The sequence below is a fragment of the Wickerhamomyces ciferrii genome, contig 00207, assembly GCF_000313485.1.
Source record: "Wickerhamomyces ciferrii WGS project CAIF00000000 data, strain NRRL Y-1031 F-60-10, contig 00207, whole genome shotgun sequence".
Classification (NCBI taxonomy): Eukaryota; Fungi; Ascomycota; class Saccharomycetes; order Phaffomycetales; family Wickerhamomycetaceae; genus Hansenula; species Hansenula ciferrii.
This window is the reverse complement of record NW_011887533.1, coordinates 1-22,269: the sequence shown is the minus strand read 5'-3', so window position 1 is coordinate 22,269 and position 22,269 is coordinate 1. Positions and strand designations below refer to the sequence as shown.

Below are 22,269 nucleotides of genomic sequence, written 5' to 3'. Positions count from 1 at the left end.
AAACATTGAACTCTTATCAGTACATATGTTATCGACTCTTCCTATATGTGATCACAAACTAAAAAATTACTACGACAATTGTCTTGGTTTGAAGTTTGAAGTAGATAACCCGATAACTCTATGAATGTGGAGCAGCTTAAAGTCGACGCACAAATGTGCGACAGATATATCACGGGCGCATTTCTTCTGGAATAAGCTAGAAGCCAATCATCTAGATCTATATTTTAAATATCATTTATCATACACAGTACCCTAGCCATGTTGATCTATTCTGAAACTCACATAGTACATGATATGTCAAAATAAGCTGTTTTGCTTTGATTGAAAATTGGTCCACTTATAAATTTGGTATGGTCTGGATTATTAACCCCTTTCAATCCCTGATGGTATAACATTGAATATAATAATTAATCAATTCCATTTTGTGATCTTTGCTGATAAGAGATTTTCCAATAGGATTAAAGGTGTAGATAAGTCATCAGTTACGATAGGGCCAGTGGGTAGCGCTCAAGTAGGAAAAATAAAACGTACGCGCATGAATTAGGTGTCAACTTTCCTCACTGGGGTCAAAATTTGATTTGTGAGTAATAAATAAACTTAACTGGAGTTTTAGGTACTTAACTGACTATATCAAAATTCAGAACAGGGCATTAAAGGTAGTACTTATATTCATGTCGATTATGTCCATTTGATCAACTCCTTAAAAATAGTTGAACTGTTGAACTACTCATATATTAGCAGTGAGTTTGCCAAATATAGCAAGCTTATCTCTTGTATACCCATGCGCTAGAGTAGCTAGTGATCATATAAGTTGTATATTATGCCTTTAACACATCAGCTAATATCAGCTCTATCGTGATATAATTATGTATCAGCTACTTTTCATGATCATAATTAAATGGTTTTGATTTCAGTACTCTCAACTTTCAAGTTTCAAGTTTTACTGACGGACAAATGAAGGACACAAGATGACATCTTAAGTAACTTTGATGTTTTGATAAACAAATGCAGTTTCATATGGGGTTAAAGCTCTCAGCTAAACATTATACGACGTCACGAATGCGTCAAAAATGCGCCCGGTATATAAGCTAATTATCTATAATATATTAGTTCAATTGAAAAAGATCAACCTCACGATTTTGGCGGTGATTACTGGCGTATCTAGTTTCGTTCAACGCGTATGTAATTACCGATATGAACTTTAATGTGTTCTATACATTCTATATCTCTATCCATTTAAGTTTATGTACAATCTATTTATTTGATGCAGGATACTCAAAATATCCTTGTTCTTCTAGCTCTTTCAAAGAGTATGCTGGTTTCCCTTTATCTGCCATGTATTTGATATAACCTTCTTTGATTTGTTTAATAGCGGATCTAATCCTGGTTTGTTCTTCATCCCAATGAACTGCAAAATAACCATAGTCACCTAAAGCTGAATTCACTTGATTATTCAACTCATTTGAATATTCGACATCTTTTGGGAAATCTAAATCATGGTATTTTCTATCTTCTGGTGCTTCAATTGATTTATCAAATTCAATCATTTCTTCACGACTTGGTAATGATAATCTACCAGACCAAACTCTAGCTAACCAACAACCTTGAGTTTCTGATAATCTAGTTGGTAATACAAATCTTGGTAATCCTATAACTGCCAATGTTGGGTTATTATAATAGATTAAATGTTTGTACAGCCCATGAACTTTTTGTCCATCTGTAATCAATGGTTCATCTTTGATAAAAGGGATTGACTTCAAATAACCAGTTGCAAATATCACTTTATCAACGTTCTTTAAACTTGATCCGTCTTTAAAGTGAATTGTTTTAGTTTCTGGTTCAAATCTTAATAGATCAGGAACATCTTTAATTCTTTCATCTTTACCAGCTGGTAATGGATTTTCAGATCTTACAGATTTATAAATTATTTTATCCAAATGTGTTGCCAATTGGTAAGCAATATCAGCACCTGAAGCTGAATTACCCACAACTAAAATAGTTTTATCATTTTGGAATTGTGCAGGTTCATCATAATTTTTAGCATGGAGAATTGAGTTTGGAAATTGTTTAGACCATTCAGAAATACCAGGAACATTTGGGATCATTGGTTGATCATAAGATCCTGTTGCAATCGCAACAGCATCATAGACTTCTTTGGTTTCCACGTTGGTATTCAAAGATTTGGAAATCACGTTCCATTTTTGTTGTTCTTTATCAAATGAAACACTTGTGACTTCTTCTTCAAAACTGACTTGATCTTTTATACTTTCTGAATAATTTTCAATATATTTCAAAATTTGTTCATGACGAGGGAATAAAGGTATATCATCGCCAAATGGATGATCTTTATAAGCCATCAAATCTTTTGGAACATTAGCATCAAGATATTTATAAACAGGTGATTCGAAAAACTTTTTGTCCCCATATTTTAACTTTTGAATTGTTCTTCTAGGATCTGTTGAGGGTACACTGACAACATTGTCACATTTAGATTTTAATCCAGTATAATTCCATAAACCACCTAATTTGTGACGTCTTTCATAGACTTTAACTTTAGAAAATGAGTTTTCAGCTAATAATGCCTTCGTAAGACCAGCACCGCATGGACCACCACCAATCACAGCTATATCTTTGATCTTAGATCTAAGTATCAAAGTTGTTCTCATCTTAAGGGTTACTTATTATTGGATTTTCAGAAAGAACCACTCTAATATTTCTGCAAGAACCAATTGATTATTAGAAATATATTTAATATTTAGTCTGTAGATATACTTAATTTTCAACGTCTCCAAGTTCAATCTTACGATCTAAATCTGATACGATAACGGTTAAAATTATATTTCATTTTGTATGTAGGTAACGCCTCAACTTAACGCCGAATAAATAATTCATAGTAATATTATTCACGCCAAATCACTCAATCTCACATGACCTAAATCATGATATAATGAGGTATTGATCTATTGTATAATTGAGAATCATGGTGTTGTTCTGTTGAACCTTTGTGCTTGTATATTAATTTGGTATTTCACATGGATCATGGTATCATAAAATATAATGCGTATAGATACCGATTCATAAGATCACGACCCGAAAGATATTCATGATCAGTTACAGAATATCACTAATTTACAAACTTGTCAAACAAAATCAAAAGCATTATTTATTAAACATTAAGACATATAAATATTAAGTTATTATTAGGTCGATTAGACGATGATATCATTCTTTTTTTCAGCCTCACCTCCGGTTGATGTACCATCAGTATTGATTTGATCATCAATCAAAGCATGTTGAGCTGGAACTTTTTGTGATGTATGAGATCTAACAGGTTCTGGAATATAGATTTCATCTTCTTGATAAGTGAATTCACCAATTTGTGCAGCGTCAGTACCTAATTCTTCTTCTTCTGGTTTTAATCTTAATTTTAAGAATGGAATCTTATCTTGAATCAATAAGATAATAGCTGTACAAATTGATGACCAAGCAATAATAGCAGACATACCAGCTAATTGATAACCAACTTGGACATAATTATGGTTTATCCAACCACCATCAATAATTGTAGCACCATCTAAAGCAGTAACGTAATCAGCTGCAAAGATACCAGTTAAGACTGAACCAACTGAACCACCAACACCATGTAAAGCCCAAACATCTAAACCATCATCAATATGAATCAAGTTTTTCAAATCAACTGCAAAATTACAAGCAACACCACCTGCAACACCAAAGATAACAGCTGACCAAATTGGAACGAAACCAGCAGCTGGTGTAATACAAACAAGACCTGCAATAGCACCTGAACATAATGAAACGGTGGTCCACTTACCACCTGATCTGAAGTAATCAACAAACATCCAAGTTAAAGCACCAACAGCGGCTGCTAAATTGGTGCTGACTGCAGAATACCATGCTCTAATTGAGGCATTACCAGCTGATCCAGCATTGAAACCAAACCAACCAAACCAAAGGAAGACAGTACCTAAAACAACTGAAGTAATTGAATGTGGTTTATATTTTGGTAAACCTTTCTTAGCAACTGGGTCATTTCTTTTACCTAAGATTAAAGCATAAATTAAGGCACCATGACCTGAAGCAATATGAACTGGACCACCACCAGCGTAATCCAATCCACCCAATGAAGCTAACCAACCTTCAGGATTCCATGTCCAGCATGCAATTGGACAATAAACAATTGTAATCCAAATGAATAAGAAAAACATCATTGGACCAAGTCTAGCTCTTTCACAAGCACCACCAATCATCAAACAGCCTGTAACACAAGCAAACATACCTTGGAAAAATGCAAATAAAACATCAGGAACAGAAGAAACAACTGATGGTGCACCTAGAACATTTCTAAACCCAATAAATTGTAAAGAACCTAAAAATGAACCGTAAACATTGTGTGAAAATACTAAAGAGTAACCCCAGAAAAACCATTGGAATGAGACAACTGAAATAGCCATCATTGAGGCCCAAAGTAATGATAAAGCATGTTTTTTTCTTGATAACCCAGAATATAATAAACCAATACCTGGAATCATGATCCAGACTAAGGCACCAGCGACACCAATCCAAGCCATATCAGCTAAATTGAATTGTTTGTTCATATCTGTTGTTAGTGAATCACCACCAGTACCAACTTCAGTTGGTGTACCATTAAATTCATCAGACATTTTTTATTTTCAATTATTTATATGTGTATGATGTATAAATTGATAATACGAAAACAATAAATTGAAGATTCTCGAGGGAGATCAAGGGGTTTTATACGATTTTATTCACAAGTACATTCCTTCATGGATGTAAGGTTCCCACGTAAGTCTGACGAGAATTTTTAAAATATGGATGACTATAGAGATGGGACTAGACAATTAAAAAATGCTTTATCTTGCGTACCTAAAAGCGGTTGTATATGTGAGTAATAATTTCAAAGTTAACAACATCAACAATAACAACAATAGGCATTGTTTTGAATGTCTCTGTAAGATATATATGAATCTTCATTAACACACTATTATTGTCACCATAGTATACCACATTTTCTGTTAACTGTCTAGTCTTTTGTATTGGAATTCCAGTTTTTTAGCATACTTCAGTTGTTTGTGATTGTTTTCATTTAAAGTTTCTTATCAGTAAAGACGATGCAAATAGAATAAGTTTTCCGCGACTATAGACTAGACTCTATGATGGTGTAGGGGTGGCATGTATCATTGGTGGATTTCCCAATCGCTCTTATCTAGTCTCACATTTGGAGACTAACTGGTTTAATATTAATTTAAAGTTGCCTCATTTATATTGAATCCTTTGGTGAACATCAGTTAAATATTGTCATGGAAGTGAGCATGCTTTAAGTAATTAAAACATAAATTATAGTTGTAGCTGAAAATTAAAAACTATCTGATTCCCAAAAAGATGTTTCTTCTTTTGCCTAATTTAATGATGGATCTACTCTGATAACAAATCCCGACTAGACCTGTCTCGTAAATTTTGTAACAATCATAGAGACTTGCCAGATCTTGCATCGGATTTATCAACAACCAATGAATTAATTAAAAGAATTACAAAGATTAGGACTTAGCATGAGCAAATAAGGGAACAGGAATCAGCTATTCGAATCGGAATTAGTTCAATCAAAAGCACATGTTCGTGTTTTAAGCAGATGCACAGTGGTCTAAATACGAGTCAGCTTTTATGCTGAAGATCCTAGATTGTTCTCAAATTGACTACATGACTTTCTTTACACATAGGTAACGCGTTACATCTACATCATGAAGTCCGTAGCTGTTGTATATTAAAGTCATATATAACTTGATAATACTTCTTGATTTCCTTACACTTTGGTATCAAATACGGAAGTATGAAGATCCATAATAAAGATCTTAGGTTGCTCTGTCTTGTCCAATTATTAACGATAAAAAGTTTATATAACATTTACCATGTAATTATAATCCATGTATATAGTATATAGCCAAGACCAAAATATTTTTCACGGAGCATGATTGATCAATGATTAGTGATAGTTTGCTTGTGTACCTCTGTGTAACTTGGCTTTTGGATCAGCATAGTCATCATTCAGCTTGTCTTTGGGATTCCCATTTCAAACGTATGAAAGTCTAATCTCTGATGTATTCTTTCCCTCTGATATTAAACCTGCAACACTTGCACCTGCTAATGCTGATGTTTCCATTGTACTTATAAATCTTTCAATTGAATTCAAATACCAAATACCATCACCAATTTTAAAATCATCAAATTTATCAGTTGGTTTCAATACTGGGTATGGATTCCAAAGTTTTTCAAAAACTATATCAACATCTGTTATATCATTGAATAAATATGATGACAAAAAATTTGAATCAATTTTATCAGGAGAGAATATTTTGTATGTAATTCTTTCAGTAATGTTATCATAATGAACAACATTGACACTGAAAAATGGAATGTGATCAATTCCTGAGCTTGTCAAAATCAACTCAGGTGCTTCTTCTTCAATTCCAAAATATTTGTGGTTTACTGGATTAGATTTTGAAGTTGTGACATATGTAACATGTAACTTCCTATATTCAACATCTTGTAATTCAGAAATTTCACCATTGATTGTAATACCTGTTTGTCTTAAAGGAGCAGCTATGATGACTTGATCAAAATCGTCAATACCAAGATCTGAATGAATAGTCCATTTCCCATTTAATTTTGTAATGTTATGAACACCAGTATTGAGTGATAATTTAGCTTCAGATTTATCTATAAATTTTTCAAAAATCTTGTAATTACCACCAACAACTTGAACGGTGTCTTCAGCTGCTAAACTTACAACAGCTTCTAATCCATGTATTTCATCAACATTACTTGCATAATTCACTCTTGTAGCTGCTTCTATAATATTCTTTGTGAATATTTCACTGATACTTTTGGAAATCAAAAAAGATTCCCCATCTGTATTTGTGAACTCATCAAATCCACTTTTTTGAACAATTTCATTCAGTGTAAACGGGAATCCATCTCGATAATAATCATTGATAAACTTTTTAACAATATCTCTTACCAGTAAATATGATCTTATTGGAGATAACCCATATTTCCAAAGAAATTTAATTGTTCCAAATAATACACCTTCTTCACCTTTTGTCTTGTAAACAAAATCTGTACCATTCCAAATTCCAATACTTCCTTTGAAAATATCAGGGTACTGTTCATGAATAGAAAAAGATTGAGTTTCTAAACCAAATTGTTCAACAGCATTGAAAAGAATTTTATTAGCATTAACAAAAACTGAAGCACCTAATTCAATTGGTAAATCTGTAGAATTATCATAATTTTCAATTGTTGTACTTCTTCCACCAATATAATTGTTTTTTTCAAAAATTGTTATATTGAAATAATGAGATGTAAAGTTTTGTAAATGATAAGCTGCTGATGAACCACCGGCACCTGCTCCTATAATGGCAATTCTTTCCTTATGTTGTGGTACTAAAGGTTGTTGAACTTCTGCAAGTAATCCAATCACTAAAAGACTGATGTAAAGTGAAAAAGTAATCATCTTCAAGATCTGAGGTGAATTTCAGTTGACATATGGATCAATTAAACATTAACTGGTGGTTTATGAGCCTATATATTTATACTTAAGGAGTCAGGATGAATCCCACAGTTTTAAATCGCTGCATATTCGTCAAATTTCGTGGAGATTAATAGATCGCGTCTTAACTTGGTTATAGTATAAGCTTTTTAAAGCACAACAATACGATCCAATCAGACTAAAAACATGGCCAGTCTCAAAAGTAACTACTTACATCAACTATTTAATGTATTAACACCAAAACAATGCTTATTTATCATCAATGAAGCACCAAAATACGTTAATGAAGACTCAACGGCCGGGTAGCACTTTTGCATTTCATGTTTTGCGCAGTCTGTCAATCTGTGCGGTCACAAAACTTCAAGATGATGCGGTGGCTCAATGGTAGAGCTTTCGACTCCAGTTTGGAATTTAGTGCAATCGAAGGGTTGCAGGTTCAATTCCTGTCCGTGTCATTCTTCATTATTTTTTGCCAATTTCGGGCGATTTTTTTTTTATTAAATGATTAAACAACAAGATTAATTAAGTATATTTATAGGTCTACATTGTTTCTTTCTTTTGTAATATTCACGTTTATTCAAAATTATTTATTTTTTTTTTTTGTTTCTTCAAAATGGTTTTGCACATTTACGAGATTCTAATTCACCAGTTTTTGAACAAACCATAGTTTGCCAATCAATAGCATACATTAATCCACCAGCACCATTATAAGATTTAGCATAAACAACACCTAAATCATTTCTTGAAGTGGTTAAATAATAATTGGTCCCATCACCTAAAGATAAAATTTGAGCTCTTATAATATCACCAGGTTTAAAACTTTCAATAATTTTAACTTTATCACGATCAGTTGATCTAACATCTTGAGATCTTATTATACCTTTAAAAGTTTCACCTAAATCTGAAGAAGCTTGATGGATAGAAAAAGTAGCAGCACCTGAACCACCACCTGGAGCAATAATTCCATGACCATTTGATCCAATACCAGAATCTGTTAATACATTACCAGATCCTTCAACTGCTAAAATTTCAACAAATGCTTGTTTTAAATTTAATTTTGTAACTCTTGATAATACAATATCACCTTCTTTTGGTAAATTTGTTGCGAAATTTGTATTTGTTGTTTCTTTATTTATAAAATCAAATTCATTATATTGATTTTTTAAATTTGGTATAACTGAAATTTTAAATTTTTTTATATTATATTCTTCATTATCTTCTTTTTGTGAATTTTTTGATTCTTCTTCATCTTGTCCATCTGTAGTTTCTTTTTCGTCTTCTAATATTTCCTCTATTTGAACTTTACCAACTAAAGTTGATGAAATAATTGATGTTTTTTTATTATTTATTTCAACTTGTTGTAAAATTGCCCCATTACCAGGTTCGAATTTATGTACCAATTTAGGATCTTTAGTTTTCTGTAGAGTTGGACAAAGTGGTTGACCTGGGACTGTGAAGCTGGGTATTTCAATGCTCATTGTTTGTTCTGTTTTGTATGTATTTCGTTGTTATTTGTTTGATGTTTAGGTATGTAAAACCTTCCTATATATATTTTAATTTTTTTTTTTTTGACCTTGATGAGCTAAGATCAAAAAAAAAATATAAAAAAACCAAACTTCATTATGTCTCAACAATTAACAATTAACAAATTATATAAGAAACCAGTTCTTTTATTCTTCTAAAATGGTTCAATTCCCAGCTTTTGTCAATGGTCAACCACCAGTAGTCTCATTAAAAGAATATGATGATGCAGAATGGGCTCAAGAAACTGCAGTTGATAATACACCAGATGGTTATGTTGCAGTTAATATGAATACACAAAAAATTGTTGCTAAATTTGATAAAGAATCTGAAAGTACTTTAGATACAATTTTTAATAGTGCTAAAAAGCAATACGTTTCTGAAAATTTAGAAGATGTTTTGAAACAAGGTGGTAAGAAATAGATGCAAATTATTTATATACAATACAATACAAGAATATCAATGTTTTAATATTTCATTATAGCTAACATTAATTCACTAATATTAGACAAAATTCTCAAAGCAAAACTTATAATTTATTCTTTTGATAAAATGAACCTTCATCATAAAGTTTTTTCAAAATTGGTTCAAATTTCTTTTTGGCATTAAATCTTTTCAATTTTAAAGTTGGAGTTAATAAATCATCTTGAATTTTTAAAGGTTCTTGGAAATCAAAATGGAAATTATGAATTTTTTCAAAACCTTGTAAGTCACAATTTTTAATATATTTATTAATTTCATTAATTAGGGTTTTCTTATGATCAATATTTGAATTTAATAAATCTTTAAATTCAACTTCATTTAAATTTTGGAAATTAGTAGTACCAACACTTTTTTGGAAATGATTTAAAACAGATTCAAATTTTAATCCAACAATTGCAACTAAATAATTTTGTAAACTATCACCATGAACAAATATTTGAGTTAAAAATGGACAATTTGATAAATAAATATTTTCAATTTTTTCAGGTGTAATATATTCACCTTGACTTAATTTAAAGAAATTTTTTAATCGATCAATTATATAAACTCTTCCCTGAGAATCAATAGCTGCAATATCACCAGTATGAAACCAACCATCTTGATCAAATGCTTCATTTGTTGCCCCGGGGTTTTTAAAATATTCTTGGAAAATTTGTGGACCTTTTAATAATAATTCACCTCTTGCTCTTGGTTGATCATTTGAATTATATCCCATTCCTGGTACATCTGCTAATTTAAAATCACATGTTAAATTTGGAGGACCTGAAGAATTTGTTGTTTTAGATTCAAAAGGATTACTAAAACATATACCAGCAAATGATTCAGTTGATCCATAACCATTCATACCACCTGAACCTAAAACATCTTTAAGGAAATTTATAGTATCAATACTTAATGGAGCAGAACCTGTAATGAAATATTTTAAATTTTCGAAACCAAATTCATTTCTAATTTTGGAAATTATTAAATTTTTATTTATTAAACCAGGATCATTATTTGGATTTTCCGATTCAGGTTTTAATGGGAATTTTATATTTGGGAAATTTAAATTTAAATATTGTTTAATCATTAATTCTAATTTATTAAAAATTCTTGGAACATTTGCAAAATAATGAGGTTTTAAAATTTTTAAATCATCAAATAATTGTAATGGATTCTTAGGGTTTAAAGTTGGTACACCAAGGGCAAAACCTGAAGAAAATCCAAAATTCATCATTTCACGTTCATAAATATGAGCAAATGGTAAACAAGTTAAAGTTTTAATTTGATTTTGAAATTCATCTTTATTATAATTATGGAAATTATTTAAATTTTTAGAGCAAATTGGTTCAGATAAATTAATCATTGTTGCAAGGACACTTGATGTAGCAATTTTATGAGTTAATACAACACCTTTTGGTAAACCAGTTGTTCCTGATGTAAAACAAATTGTATAAATTGTATTTGGATTTGGTGGATTATAGGTTTTTGGTAATAAATTTCTTTCACCAGTTTTTTCAATTGCTAAGAAATCAATTAAAGTTATATCTAATGATTTAGCTTTATTAAATAATTCAGAATCATTTTGATGGAAATCATCTAATGAAACTATAATATTTAAATTTGGTAATGAATTTGATTGTTTTAATGATAAAATTTCATCAATTTTTGATTTTGTAGTGAATATGATTGGAGATTCAGTTAATTCAAGGATATATTTTGAAGATTTTTCACCTAAAGTTGGATATAAAGCAGTATTTGGCAATGAATAACATTTTGTTGCTAAATCAATTAATACCCATTTTTTACGATTTGGACTTAGTATAGAAACAATAAAATTTGGTTTTGAATCCTTGTCTCCTTTATAATTTTTATGATTTTTAACAAAATATATAATACCACTTGCAATTTTATCTTTCCTATAATCAATTTCTTTATAAGTTTCAAAAGTGAAATGATTATCATATTTTTGCTTTATAATATTATTAAATTTTCTTGTACCTAAACATGGATCATTACCGAAAAATTCCACAGAATTATCCCAATATTTAGCTAAAGTATTTAAATCTGGATGAATTGACGAGATTAAATCACCATTTTTTTGTAAAAGAGCTTCATTTCTATAAATACCAGAATGACCATGGTGATTATTTGAACCTGGGATTATTTTAGAATTGAATCGTTGAGGAATTGGATAATTTGATTGTAATTGATTTAAAGCATCTAATTTTGACATGATGATATACCTAGTGAATAAGAACAAGAACTAATAATCAATCAAATCTAAGGTAAATTCACTGATTTAAATACAAATATCAATAACCCCAATAATTAATAAGTTAATTAACTAAAATGGAATAATTTAAATGATCTCAATCTCATATAAAATCTAATAAAATCCATTTCTTTACATTTTGTGCATTAATTCTCCTCTTGTTTCCTTAAAATCTCCACAGGAAAATTGAATTTTCGGATAAAACAAGGAAATTTAAAAGGAAAGATTATATTATTAATAAATTACGTAATTATTTTTATACTGTCGCGTTTCAATTTTTATTTATTTACTTTTCAATTTTAAAATTAACCGCTGAGTTTTGTTTATAAATCAATTGAATTCTTCATTTCTCAGTTGTCTCTTTTACTTTCTTGTTGTTCAGGTGGCAATGAGCCATAAGGTGAAGGAAAGGGAGAATCATAGGCTCAAGGTGGTAGGGGTACAAGATCAGAATACAGATGCTTTGATTCAAGATTTTAATAGACTGGGGTTGAAACATAATGGTGATGGTAATGGTGATGGTGATGGTGATGGTATAGTTGGCGGTAATGATAATGATAACCCCTTTTTGGATACAACTGCTAGTTATTTGGCCTTTGGCGGTAATGTTTCAGAAACAAGAATGCAATTCCAAGATAATCAACCAATAACTCCATTAAGAAAATCAAAATCTCAAATAATACCCAGTGGTACACCTATTACGCCCAATGGTATAAGAAGAAGATCAAGTTCAAGTCATGATCCATTAGAATCACCACCTTCTCCATATCTGGATATAGATTATCTAATGATTTTATTACAATCATTACCAAATCAACAAATTTATAATGATTTTAAAGGTATATTAAATCAATATTTAATTATATTAGATGAACATAATATGAATCCTGCAAAAGATAGATTCATAATTACAATTTTCAATCAATTAAAATCTAAATCAAATGAAAAATTAAATAAAATTATTGATATTTTCATAAATGATCCTTCAAATTTAGCAATGAAATTATCAAATAAATTATATTTTAAATCTAAATTAACCATGAAAACCACATTAAATCATTGGATTATTAAAAAAAGACAAAATTTAGAATTAAATAAATCTTGGAAAATTTGGCAAATTTATTTGAAAAAAAAATTCATATCTCAATGGATTTATAAATTTAATTCTTTCCAAGATGATTTAATTTCAAATGCTGATATGTTTTATCAAACTAAAAAAACTATAAAATTTTGGGATTTATGGAAAACAAATTATAAAACTTTACAAAATTATGAAAAAATTTCAAATTATCAAATTCAATTTAAATTTTTTGCAAATTGGAAAGAAAAATTAGAAATTGATTATGATAATGCTGATTGGTTATATCAACAAAATTTATTGAAATCAAATATAAATAAATGGATCTTGGAAACAAAATTTAAAACCATTGAAATTCCAATTAATAATACTATACAAAAATCAAACTTTTTCAAAAAATGGCATACAAAGCATCTAGAAATTAATTCATTAAATCAAGATGGTGAAATTTTAGAACGTGTTTTCCATGAAGGATTTTTCTTTACAAAATGGAAATCAAAATCTCAAATTACATTAAATAAAACTCAAAATTTTGAAACAATTTTAACAAATTCAATTAAATTTAAATTTTTCCAAAATTGGCAAAATGCATTATATTTTAAAAAAATTGAAAATCAAGTCATAGACAAGAGAAATCAATTATTATTGAATTTTATAATTAATCAATGGAAATTAAGATTAAAACATGAATCAATGTTGGAAAGATTTCTTGAAAATTCCCAAAAAACTAAAATTTCTAGATTTTTAAATCAATGGAAACAACAATTAACTTTAAAGAAAAAAATCAATCAAGTTGGTTATAAAACTAAATTACAAAACTCAATGAATTTATGGAAATTATCAATAAATAGGAAAATTTATGAAAGATCTAAAGATTTCAATATTCAATCAAATTTTTTCCAAGATTGGAAAAGAAGAACTTTATTAAATTCATTATCCAATGAAATAAATTTACAAAAACAAGAAAAATATTGGGAAATTTGGAAATCAAAAAAAATTGAATTAAATAATACTTTAATTATTGGTGATGAAGCTTATGAAGCTTATTCCAAAATTATGTTTTTGAATAACTGGAAACTTCAATTTAAACAAAATAAATCTTTAGAAGTAAAAGCTGATGTTTATAATCAAGGTATTTATTATCAAAAATTTCAAAAAAAATTGGAAAAATTAAAATCAATGGAAGAGAAAGCTGATAATTTCTACCAAAATAAATCTTTTAAATCAATTTTACAAACAAAATTCCAAAAATGGAAACATTTATATGAATTGAAAATACAAAATAAATTAGAATTAAAAGCTAAAGAATTCATAAATTTCCAAAATCAATTAACAATAAATTCAGTCTTCCAAAATTGGAATCATAAATATAATTCATATTTAAAACAAGAAGAAATTTTTAAACAAGATTTCCAAAAAACTTTAATTCAAGGACCTTTTTTACAAAAATGGATTAATAAATTTAATGATTTAAAAGATATGGAATTAAAATCAAATGAAATCAATAATTTAAATTTAATATCAACAGGTTTTACAAAATTACAAATTGGTTATTTAAAAATTCAAAATTTAAATTTTCAATTTCAAGAATATGAAAATGATGCAAATTTAAAAATAATTTTAAATTATTTAAAAAAATGGAGTTTAATTTCATTTAAATCTAAAAGAAATAATGAAAATATAAAATCTTTCCAAAGAAGATGGGATCGTGCTCATTGTAGAGCTATTTTATTATTATGGAAAGGTAAAACTTGGGAAATTCAAGAACAAAGACAATTAAAATTGAATTTTTCTCAAATTTATGATCAACAAGAAGATGAAATATTTGGTAATAATAGTTTAATGACTAATGAAGATGATGATGATAATGGTAATATTACTTCAGAAGATCCTTCACCATTAAAATTTAAAAATAATATTAATAATTCCAATATTTTTTCAAAATCTTTAATAACTAAAACTCCTCAAAAAGCATCTCAATCAATTTTTAATAAATCAATTTCTAATTCAACTCCAATTAATAATAATGAAAATTCAATAATTTCAAATTCAATAATTCCTGGGAGTGAAAAAATTAAAAGACAAAGAATGGAGGCTTTAAAAAATCATTATAGTCAAATTAAATATGCTATACCAAGTCCATTGAAATCTGAAATTAAAAATCCATTGAGTACATCAACAGTGAAGAAATTAAATTTTAATAAACAAGATGAAAATGATGATGAGTATGATGATGTTGATGTTAATAATGAAGAAAAAAATCAATTTTATTTTAATGATGAATCAATTGATAATTTTGAAAATCAAATATCAAGTCCAGTTATATCACATAAAAAAATTAATCAAAATTTTTTAAAAAGATATAATTCATTAAATAAATCCAAAACTGGATCAAATAGATCATCTTCAAATTATTCTGATAAATTATTTAAAAACTCTCCATCATTTTAGATTTAATTAAATTATAAGTACTTTGAAGCCAATTTGAAGGAGAATTAAACCCCCCACACAAAGTAATTAACATTTATTTGATATTGTGTGACTAATACCTAAGTAATTAAAGATCATCTTTACTTTATGGATATAGAATAGTTTCAAAACATCCGTTTCCTAATAACATTGACCAACATTTTATATATACATATGAAACCTATATAGACAATTAATAATTAATGAATGCTTATGACCAACCATATAATTATACATGTACATATATCACGCCAAAATACAATTAAGCTGGAGTTGATCTATCTGTAATATAAAGTAAGTAAAGTAGTCAGTTCCTATCCCGAGATTCCAGCTATAATACTAGAATAACCTTAATAATTGTTGACACTTAAAGCCTAATCTGTTCACTTTGTGTACGAATTCGGTAACATATACCAAGTTCACACATATCACGCTCCATCCAGCGCTTCATCTAGTATTAATTACTACGTATACAGGGATTTCAAAAGTGCTAGTATTCGGACCTCAAAACTAAATAATTTCATATGTACCGAGGATGGAATTTTAAGTATTAAAGACCGAGGTTTTGAGTATGGTACAATTAAACAACAGGTTATTATGTAAGTGTTTTTATGTTAGGTCTGTAAGTATGAATTGAATAGAGAATGTTTGGTTGAATTATAAAGTAAAAAGATTTCAATATTGTTTAAAAGGGTCTTGATGGTGTTAATTTCCTAATTGATTAAGTCAACGCGTATTACGTTTAAACTTATTAATTTTAAATTTTCGGCCGGAATCAATCTTTTGTTTTTAATTCCTTCATCCGCTACTCGCGAGTCGCCGTTACTCGCTGCACTAGGGAAAATTTATATGACCGAGACCCGAATTTTAGAAATTTCCATATGCATATTAAAGTAGTTTTTAAGCTAACAGCTTATAAATTTTTTCAATTCGTACGATGGGAACTGATTTATAAGTAATGCGTTAAAGCCATTCTAGAAATTAATAATATAAAAGTTTAAATTTAATTGTATATTACATTTAAATATAATCTATATCCCTGATTTTATGGATGACGATAGAACTGGCACTATAGATTGACATTGAATGATTATACTATATTTCATATAATCACTTTACTATAGTATTATAATATTTGAATTCATAAACATCATTAGTTGAAATATACTTCTAAACAATTCAATTGACGTGGCGGCCAAGAAAGGAAGTTCATATAGTAAATTCATCAATACATTAATACAACATTATACAATGATAATGGCAAATTTTTCAAGAATTTTAACTTTCCCATTTGATTTAGCTAATGGTAAAAGTAATAATCAATCAAATACAAATACAAATTCAAATTCAAATACAACAAATGGAACTTCAACAAGTTTAATTAAAAATAATCAAAATATTTGTACAAAGAGTACAAGATTTATAAAAGGTATTATACTACGACCATCAACTCTTACAGGTGGTTCAACAAAAAATTCAGAAGTTAAACAATCAATACCAACTAAAGAAGCTAAACGTCAATCATTACAAACAAAAGATGTTAAGATAATAACAAGACAAGATTTAATTAATGGTAAATATGATCATTTAAATCATAATAATAGTTTTAATAATAGTACACTTAAAAGAAGTTCTACAATGCCAATTCATAGAAATCATCATGGAAATCATTCTCAATCACATTCACATTCAAATCGTCGTCATTCACATCGTTCAAGATCTAAAGGTTCATCAAGTAAATCATCAACAAAATCACCAACAATATCACCACGTCCAACTATTGAAATTTCTAAAATTGATGATATTGAAACAAATGAAATGTTTATACCTGCTCAACAACAAATTGGAAATTCAACTAAACCTAAAACAACAAAAAGATCAAGTGATTCAGATGTTTTATTAAATTCAAATCATAATAAAACTCGTCATTATAAAGATGGAATGTTAACAATTCCAGTACAAAGATCTATAACTGCAGATTCTGATGTTTCTGATTATATTGCATATTAAACGAATGAATTAAACGAACCAGAACAAAACCAAGAAAAGACCTATATACGATACATTTTACGACTATTTATGAATATTCAAAGATAAAATTAATAAAATAATAAGCATTTTGAAAACTAAAAATTGTAATTTAAACGATTAAACGAAAACAAGTTGAACATAAATTTGGAAATTGGCCCAAAAAAAAAGAAAAGTGATTTTGTGTCATAGAGTCGGAATTAGATATGGTCAGCTCAAGCTGGTTAACCAGGTGAAATCCGACTTTTCATATAAGGAATTCGGAAATCGGTTGTATAGGAGAAAAGTAAATAAAACCATTTCAATTTAATTCATTTCCATTACAATTACAATTTAATCAAAAATTAGTTTAATGAAGATTGAAATATAGCGCTACGATACAAGTTGATCATAATGATGAACTACACATTGTTTGCTTTGGTTGTTATAACATTAGTACCAGGAATTACAAGTATACCGCTAGGTTCAAATTCAAATTCAAATGATAATGATGATAATCAATTAATTATAAATTTAAATGATGATTATTTTAAAGATTATAATACAAATGATGAAGAAACATTAAAATATATTGAATCAAGTATACCTAATTTTAAGAAACAACAAAATTTACCACCAATTCAATCATTACCAATTATTAAATCTGAACGTTTTTTGAAAAAAGGTGAAATACCAAAATATATATTAGATTATGCTCCATTAGTTCATTTATATACTGAGGAAGAATATTTACCTTATGATATTGAAGATTATGTTAAACATTTCCATTTAGAATTTAGAAATAAAACTATTTTAACAAATCAAACATTATCTTTAAAAAAACTTGGTGAATATGCAAATGATCCAAATTTAAATACAAATGATTTATTTTTAACAAGTGATTTTGAATTTAATGATAATCCTGATTGGTTAACTGGTAAACAAAATAAACCAAATTTATCATCTGGATTAATTAAAAATGCACCATCTGTTTTAATTGTTGTTGATAAAGGTAATGGATGGGTTGATGCTTATTGGTTTTATTTTTATTCATTTAATTTAGGTCCTTTTGTAATGGGTGGTGGACCATATGGTAATCATATTGGAGATTGGGAACATTCATTAATGAGATTTTATAATGGATTACCAATATTTGTTTGGATGTCTGCACATGGAGGTGGTGGTGGATATCATTATAAAGCATTAGAAAAATCTGATATTGATTCTAAAAAACCAATAATTTTCAGTTCAAGAGGTACACATGCAAATTATGCAAGTGTTGGGCAACATTCACATGATTTACCATTTGGTATGTTATCAGATTTTACAGATAGAGGTCCATTATGGGATCCATCAAAAAATTATCTTGGTTATACATGGGATGGAGAAATTTTATCACCTGTATCAAATGAAAGTAAACCAGATAATTTCAAAGAATTAAATTATGGAGATTGGTTATTATTTAAAGGACATTGGGGTGATGATAAATTATCACCAGAAGATCCAAGACAACGTTGGTCACCATTTGAATGGAAATTTATTGAAGGACCAACAGGACCTTTAACAAAACATTTAAATCGTATTAAATTATGTCAAAGAGCTAAATGGTGGAATTTTTGGAAAGGTTGTCCACCAAAAAATTTTATAAAATTAGGTGAAGGAATTGAAAAAGAAGATGGTATAGTTTGTGCAAATTTATTTGGTTGGATAAGACCTTTTTTCTTGAGAAATTTATTAGAAAATTTAACATGGGGTGGTGGTTTATGTAATTTAATGAATTTAATATGGGGATGAATATATAATTAATGATTTTATGAACAAATATAGGGGAAATAGGGGATGGTAACAAGAAATATACATGTAATTAATGAATATTTAAACTATATATATATAAGACTAGATTTAATATTTGATTTAATTTTATACATATAACTTTATTGATGTAGATTGCTATGAAAATGCACCCCAGAATGGCTTTAATACTATGTATATCAAAATCAATCAAAACAAAGTATGGACTCAATAGATCAATTACATATACCTAATCATACACATCTTTACTGTTTATCTATGCTAAATAATTAATTCTAGATCTATTTTAATAATCATAGCTGTATAGTTTAAAGTTTAATCTTATGTTGATCAAGAAAAAACCGTTTTCCCAACTGAGGTTATAAAATCCATAAACTCCTTATGAACGAATCATCGTCAACCACTGACGCGTATGAAGTACATAGATATATAGCAATAAGCAATACTAAATCAAATTCTAGTATTGTAGTGTCGTATTAGCTACAAAGACATCACCAATTATTGATTAACATATAATCATTTGTTGATTGATGCTACGCCTAGTTTTATTTAACTACGTCGAGTTCATTATAATTTCTTTTATCTTTATTTCCGTTTATTTGTAATACGCTGATAAGGGTCCATTTAAATTTGATCTCAGACTTGAATAGGTAACCATTAATTAAACTCAAATAAACAAACTTCAAAGTAATAAAGGGGTTGTTTTACCTTAATTTGCATAAACTTTACTTGACATAATTAACTGGTTAATTGCTCTTTTGCTTTGACAATTCTTTGACTCAACCGTTGTCGATTTGATTACCATCTGCCACACCCACAAAGCTCCAAAGCCCACACTTTGCAATTTAAAATTAATTTCCGGTGGTGGAAAAAATAATTTATAATACCCAGATTTCCACCATAAAACACCAACACATATCAAGTTATCAGGTTATCAAAGGGAAGTTCTATCAAGGAATCCTAAGTGATTCAAAAGGGTGCTACTTGTTATTTCATTTTTGCTAGATTTATTACATATTACACAATGGCGGCTCAACCTCAACCTCATATAAATCATGAAGTTCATCTTCAAAATTCACTATCAACATTTGATTCAATATTAACAAATCAAACAAGTTCAATTCATCATTTAGTAAATCAATATAAACATTCAAATTTTTCACAAAATCAATTGAAAAAATCTTTAAATATATTAAATTCTTCTTTATTAAAAAATGGGAAAATTGTTATTAGTGGAATTGGTAAATCTCATAAAATTGCCGCTAAAACTGTTGCCACTATGAATTCTTTAGGTTTACATAGTGCTTTATTACATCCAACTGAAGCTTTACATGGTGATTTAGGTATATTAAGAGCTGATCATGGTGATTGTTTAATTTTAATTTCTTCATCAGGGAAATCTCCAGAATTATTACAATTATTACCTCATATTTCATTAAATACTCCAATAATCTTGTTAACAAATAAAAAAAAATCCCTATTATCACAACATCCACAAATTAAATCACTACTTTATGCTGAACTACCCTCTCAATTAACTGAAGAAAAAATTTATGGATTAACTGCTCCAACTATTTCAACAACTTTATGTTTAACTTTAGCTGATGCTGTTTCAATTTCTTTAGCTGAATTATTTATTGCTGATTTAAATGAACGTAAAAAAATATTTGGTGAAAGACATCCAGGTGGTGCAATTGGTGAAGCTTATGGTGGTTCATTCTCTTCTTCAAATCAATCTTCAGTTTTCAATACTCCAAGTTATAGTTCAAGTTCATTAAGTTCAACAAGTGCTCAATCTTCTTCAGGTTTTTCACCAGCTTTAAATCCAACAACTTCATTAACTTCAATCGATGATGATGAAGAAACTCTTAATGATTTACCACAAGTTATATTTGATATTGGTTATGAAAATGAAATTCAAGATGAAATTTTAATTGAACAAGTTAAAAAATCAAAAAATGTTGGGAATTCAATTGGGTTTTTCAAAAATGAAGATGAAATTTTACAAAGTATTGCACTTTATGATTATGTTATTATGAGTCAAAGATTTGTTATTTCAATTGATCGTTTAAAATCTATTTATAGAATTGTTTATGAACATCAATATGAAGATAAAGAAAAAACATTTAATGAATTAAATTGGAGAATTAAAGAAAATTTGGTTAGATATACTTAAAGTTTGGGTTAGAAATATAGGGTTCTATATAATAAAAAAAAAGGTTTTATTCTCATTGTATGAGAATTTATATTCAATTCGGTTGTTTATAGGGGTTAATTTTTATAGTTATTATCGGTTATTGTTTTTTTTTGCCCATTTGATAAATAGTTTGAAAAAATTTATAGATTTTTAAACTTTATAACCTTGATATAACTATATGTTTGTGTGTTTTTTCTTTGTTTTTTTGATATATGAAAAGATTATTTATTGTTTTTAATATTGATTCATTTTAAGAGATTATAAATTAGTATTACTAAGTGGTAGAAAAAGAACATTTGAGTTTTTGAATATTACACTCTACTCAGTATAAGTTTTCATGAATAAGAGAATGATGAAATCAACACATCATCACCCAAAAAGTATCAGAATCAACTTGGAAGATTGATTTTCAAGATCAAATGAAAATATATCTTCGGATCCCAAATTCACAATAATTTTATTATCAAATAATCCAATAACTGAAGCATACATATTCATCACAGAAAAGATATTCATATTCATCAAGGAAAAGATTTTATTTTATTTTACATGGACAAAAAACCTAATTCCTTTATACAGGAAATAGACCTTAAATATAATTTTTAATAATAAATAAAAAATTAAACATCAGTATTTCATTATAAATGATGAAACTATTATATAATTAAAGATTGCTTCCCAAAAAAAATGTAGATATAAACAAAAAACTGAAAAAAAAATTGAATACATATAAGTTTTCAGATCAAAAAAATTTATTCGGGAAAACACCCAATTATGGACGCGACCGGAGTCGAACCGATGACCTCATGCTTGCAAGGCATGCGCGCTACCAACTGCGCCACGCGCCCGAATTGATTGTTATT

General features: G+C 28.3%; 10 protein-coding genes across 10 annotated transcripts; 5 read left to right on the top strand and 5 right to left on the bottom strand.

Annotated features, from left to right (window-relative positions):
- Nucleotides 1–1,253: 1,253 nt before the first annotated feature.
- BN7_5274 (Thiol-specific monooxygenase) lies at nucleotides 1,254–2,666 on the bottom strand (the record flags this gene model as incomplete). The annotated part of the gene is made up of 1 exon (XM_011274128.1): nucleotides 1,254–2,666. The coding sequence occupies one exon, from the start codon at nucleotides 2,664–2,666 to the stop codon at nucleotides 1,254–1,256; it is 1,413 nt and encodes a 470-aa protein (XP_011272430.1).
- Nucleotides 2,667–3,209: 543 nt separating this feature from the next.
- MEP2 (ammonium permease MEP2) lies at nucleotides 3,210–4,682 on the bottom strand (the record flags this gene model as incomplete). Its single annotated transcript, XM_011274127.1, has 1 exon — nucleotides 3,210–4,682. The coding sequence occupies one exon, from the start codon at nucleotides 4,680–4,682 to the stop codon at nucleotides 3,210–3,212; it is 1,473 nt and encodes a 490-aa protein (XP_011272429.1).
- Nucleotides 4,683–6,106: 1,424 nt separating this feature from the next.
- On the bottom strand, nucleotides 6,107–7,549 carry BN7_5272 (Prenylcysteine oxidase 1; the record flags this gene model as incomplete). Its single annotated transcript, XM_011274126.1, has 1 exon — nucleotides 6,107–7,549. One exon carries the CDS (start codon nucleotides 7,547–7,549, stop codon nucleotides 6,107–6,109), a length of 1,443 nt encoding a protein of 480 aa, XP_011272428.1.
- A 644-nt stretch (nucleotides 7,550–8,193) lies between these two features.
- On the bottom strand, nucleotides 8,194–9,063 carry CSL4 (exosome non-catalytic core subunit CSL4; the record flags this gene model as incomplete). Its single annotated transcript, XM_011274125.1, has 1 exon — nucleotides 8,194–9,063. The coding sequence occupies one exon, from the start codon at nucleotides 9,061–9,063 to the stop codon at nucleotides 8,194–8,196; it is 870 nt and encodes a 289-aa protein (XP_011272427.1).
- A 205-nt stretch (nucleotides 9,064–9,268) lies between these two features.
- BN7_5270 (uncharacterized protein) lies at nucleotides 9,269–9,529 on the top strand (the record flags this gene model as incomplete). The annotated part of the gene is made up of 1 exon (XM_011274124.1): nucleotides 9,269–9,529. One exon carries the CDS (start codon nucleotides 9,269–9,271, stop codon nucleotides 9,527–9,529), a length of 261 nt encoding a protein of 86 aa, XP_011272426.1.
- Nucleotides 9,530–9,635: 106 nt separating this feature from the next.
- FAA7 (Long chain fatty acyl-CoA synthetase) lies at nucleotides 9,636–11,804 on the bottom strand (the record flags this gene model as incomplete). The annotated part of the gene is made up of 1 exon (XM_011274123.1): nucleotides 9,636–11,804. One exon carries the CDS (start codon nucleotides 11,802–11,804, stop codon nucleotides 9,636–9,638), a length of 2,169 nt encoding a protein of 722 aa, XP_011272425.1.
- Nucleotides 11,805–12,231: 427 nt separating this feature from the next.
- On the top strand, nucleotides 12,232–15,372 carry SFI1 (Sfi1p; the record flags this gene model as incomplete). Its single annotated transcript, XM_011274122.1, has 1 exon — nucleotides 12,232–15,372. One exon carries the CDS (start codon nucleotides 12,232–12,234, stop codon nucleotides 15,370–15,372), a length of 3,141 nt encoding a protein of 1,046 aa, XP_011272424.1.
- A 1,269-nt stretch (nucleotides 15,373–16,641) lies between these two features.
- Nucleotides 16,642–17,400, top strand: NIS1 (Nis1p; the record flags this gene model as incomplete). Its single annotated transcript, XM_011274121.1, has 1 exon — nucleotides 16,642–17,400. The coding sequence occupies one exon, from the start codon at nucleotides 16,642–16,644 to the stop codon at nucleotides 17,398–17,400; it is 759 nt and encodes a 252-aa protein (XP_011272423.1).
- Nucleotides 17,401–17,811: 411 nt separating this feature from the next.
- On the top strand, nucleotides 17,812–19,191 carry BN7_5266 (Vacuolar protein sorting-associated protein; the record flags this gene model as incomplete). Its single annotated transcript, XM_011274120.1, has 1 exon — nucleotides 17,812–19,191. One exon carries the CDS (start codon nucleotides 17,812–17,814, stop codon nucleotides 19,189–19,191), a length of 1,380 nt encoding a protein of 459 aa, XP_011272422.1.
- Nucleotides 19,192–20,233: 1,042 nt separating this feature from the next.
- Nucleotides 20,234–21,385, top strand: BN7_5265 (SIS domain-containing protein; the record flags this gene model as incomplete). Its single annotated transcript, XM_011274119.1, has 1 exon — nucleotides 20,234–21,385. One exon carries the CDS (start codon nucleotides 20,234–20,236, stop codon nucleotides 21,383–21,385), a length of 1,152 nt encoding a protein of 383 aa, XP_011272421.1.
- Between the last annotated feature and the right edge of the window lie 884 nt (nucleotides 21,386–22,269).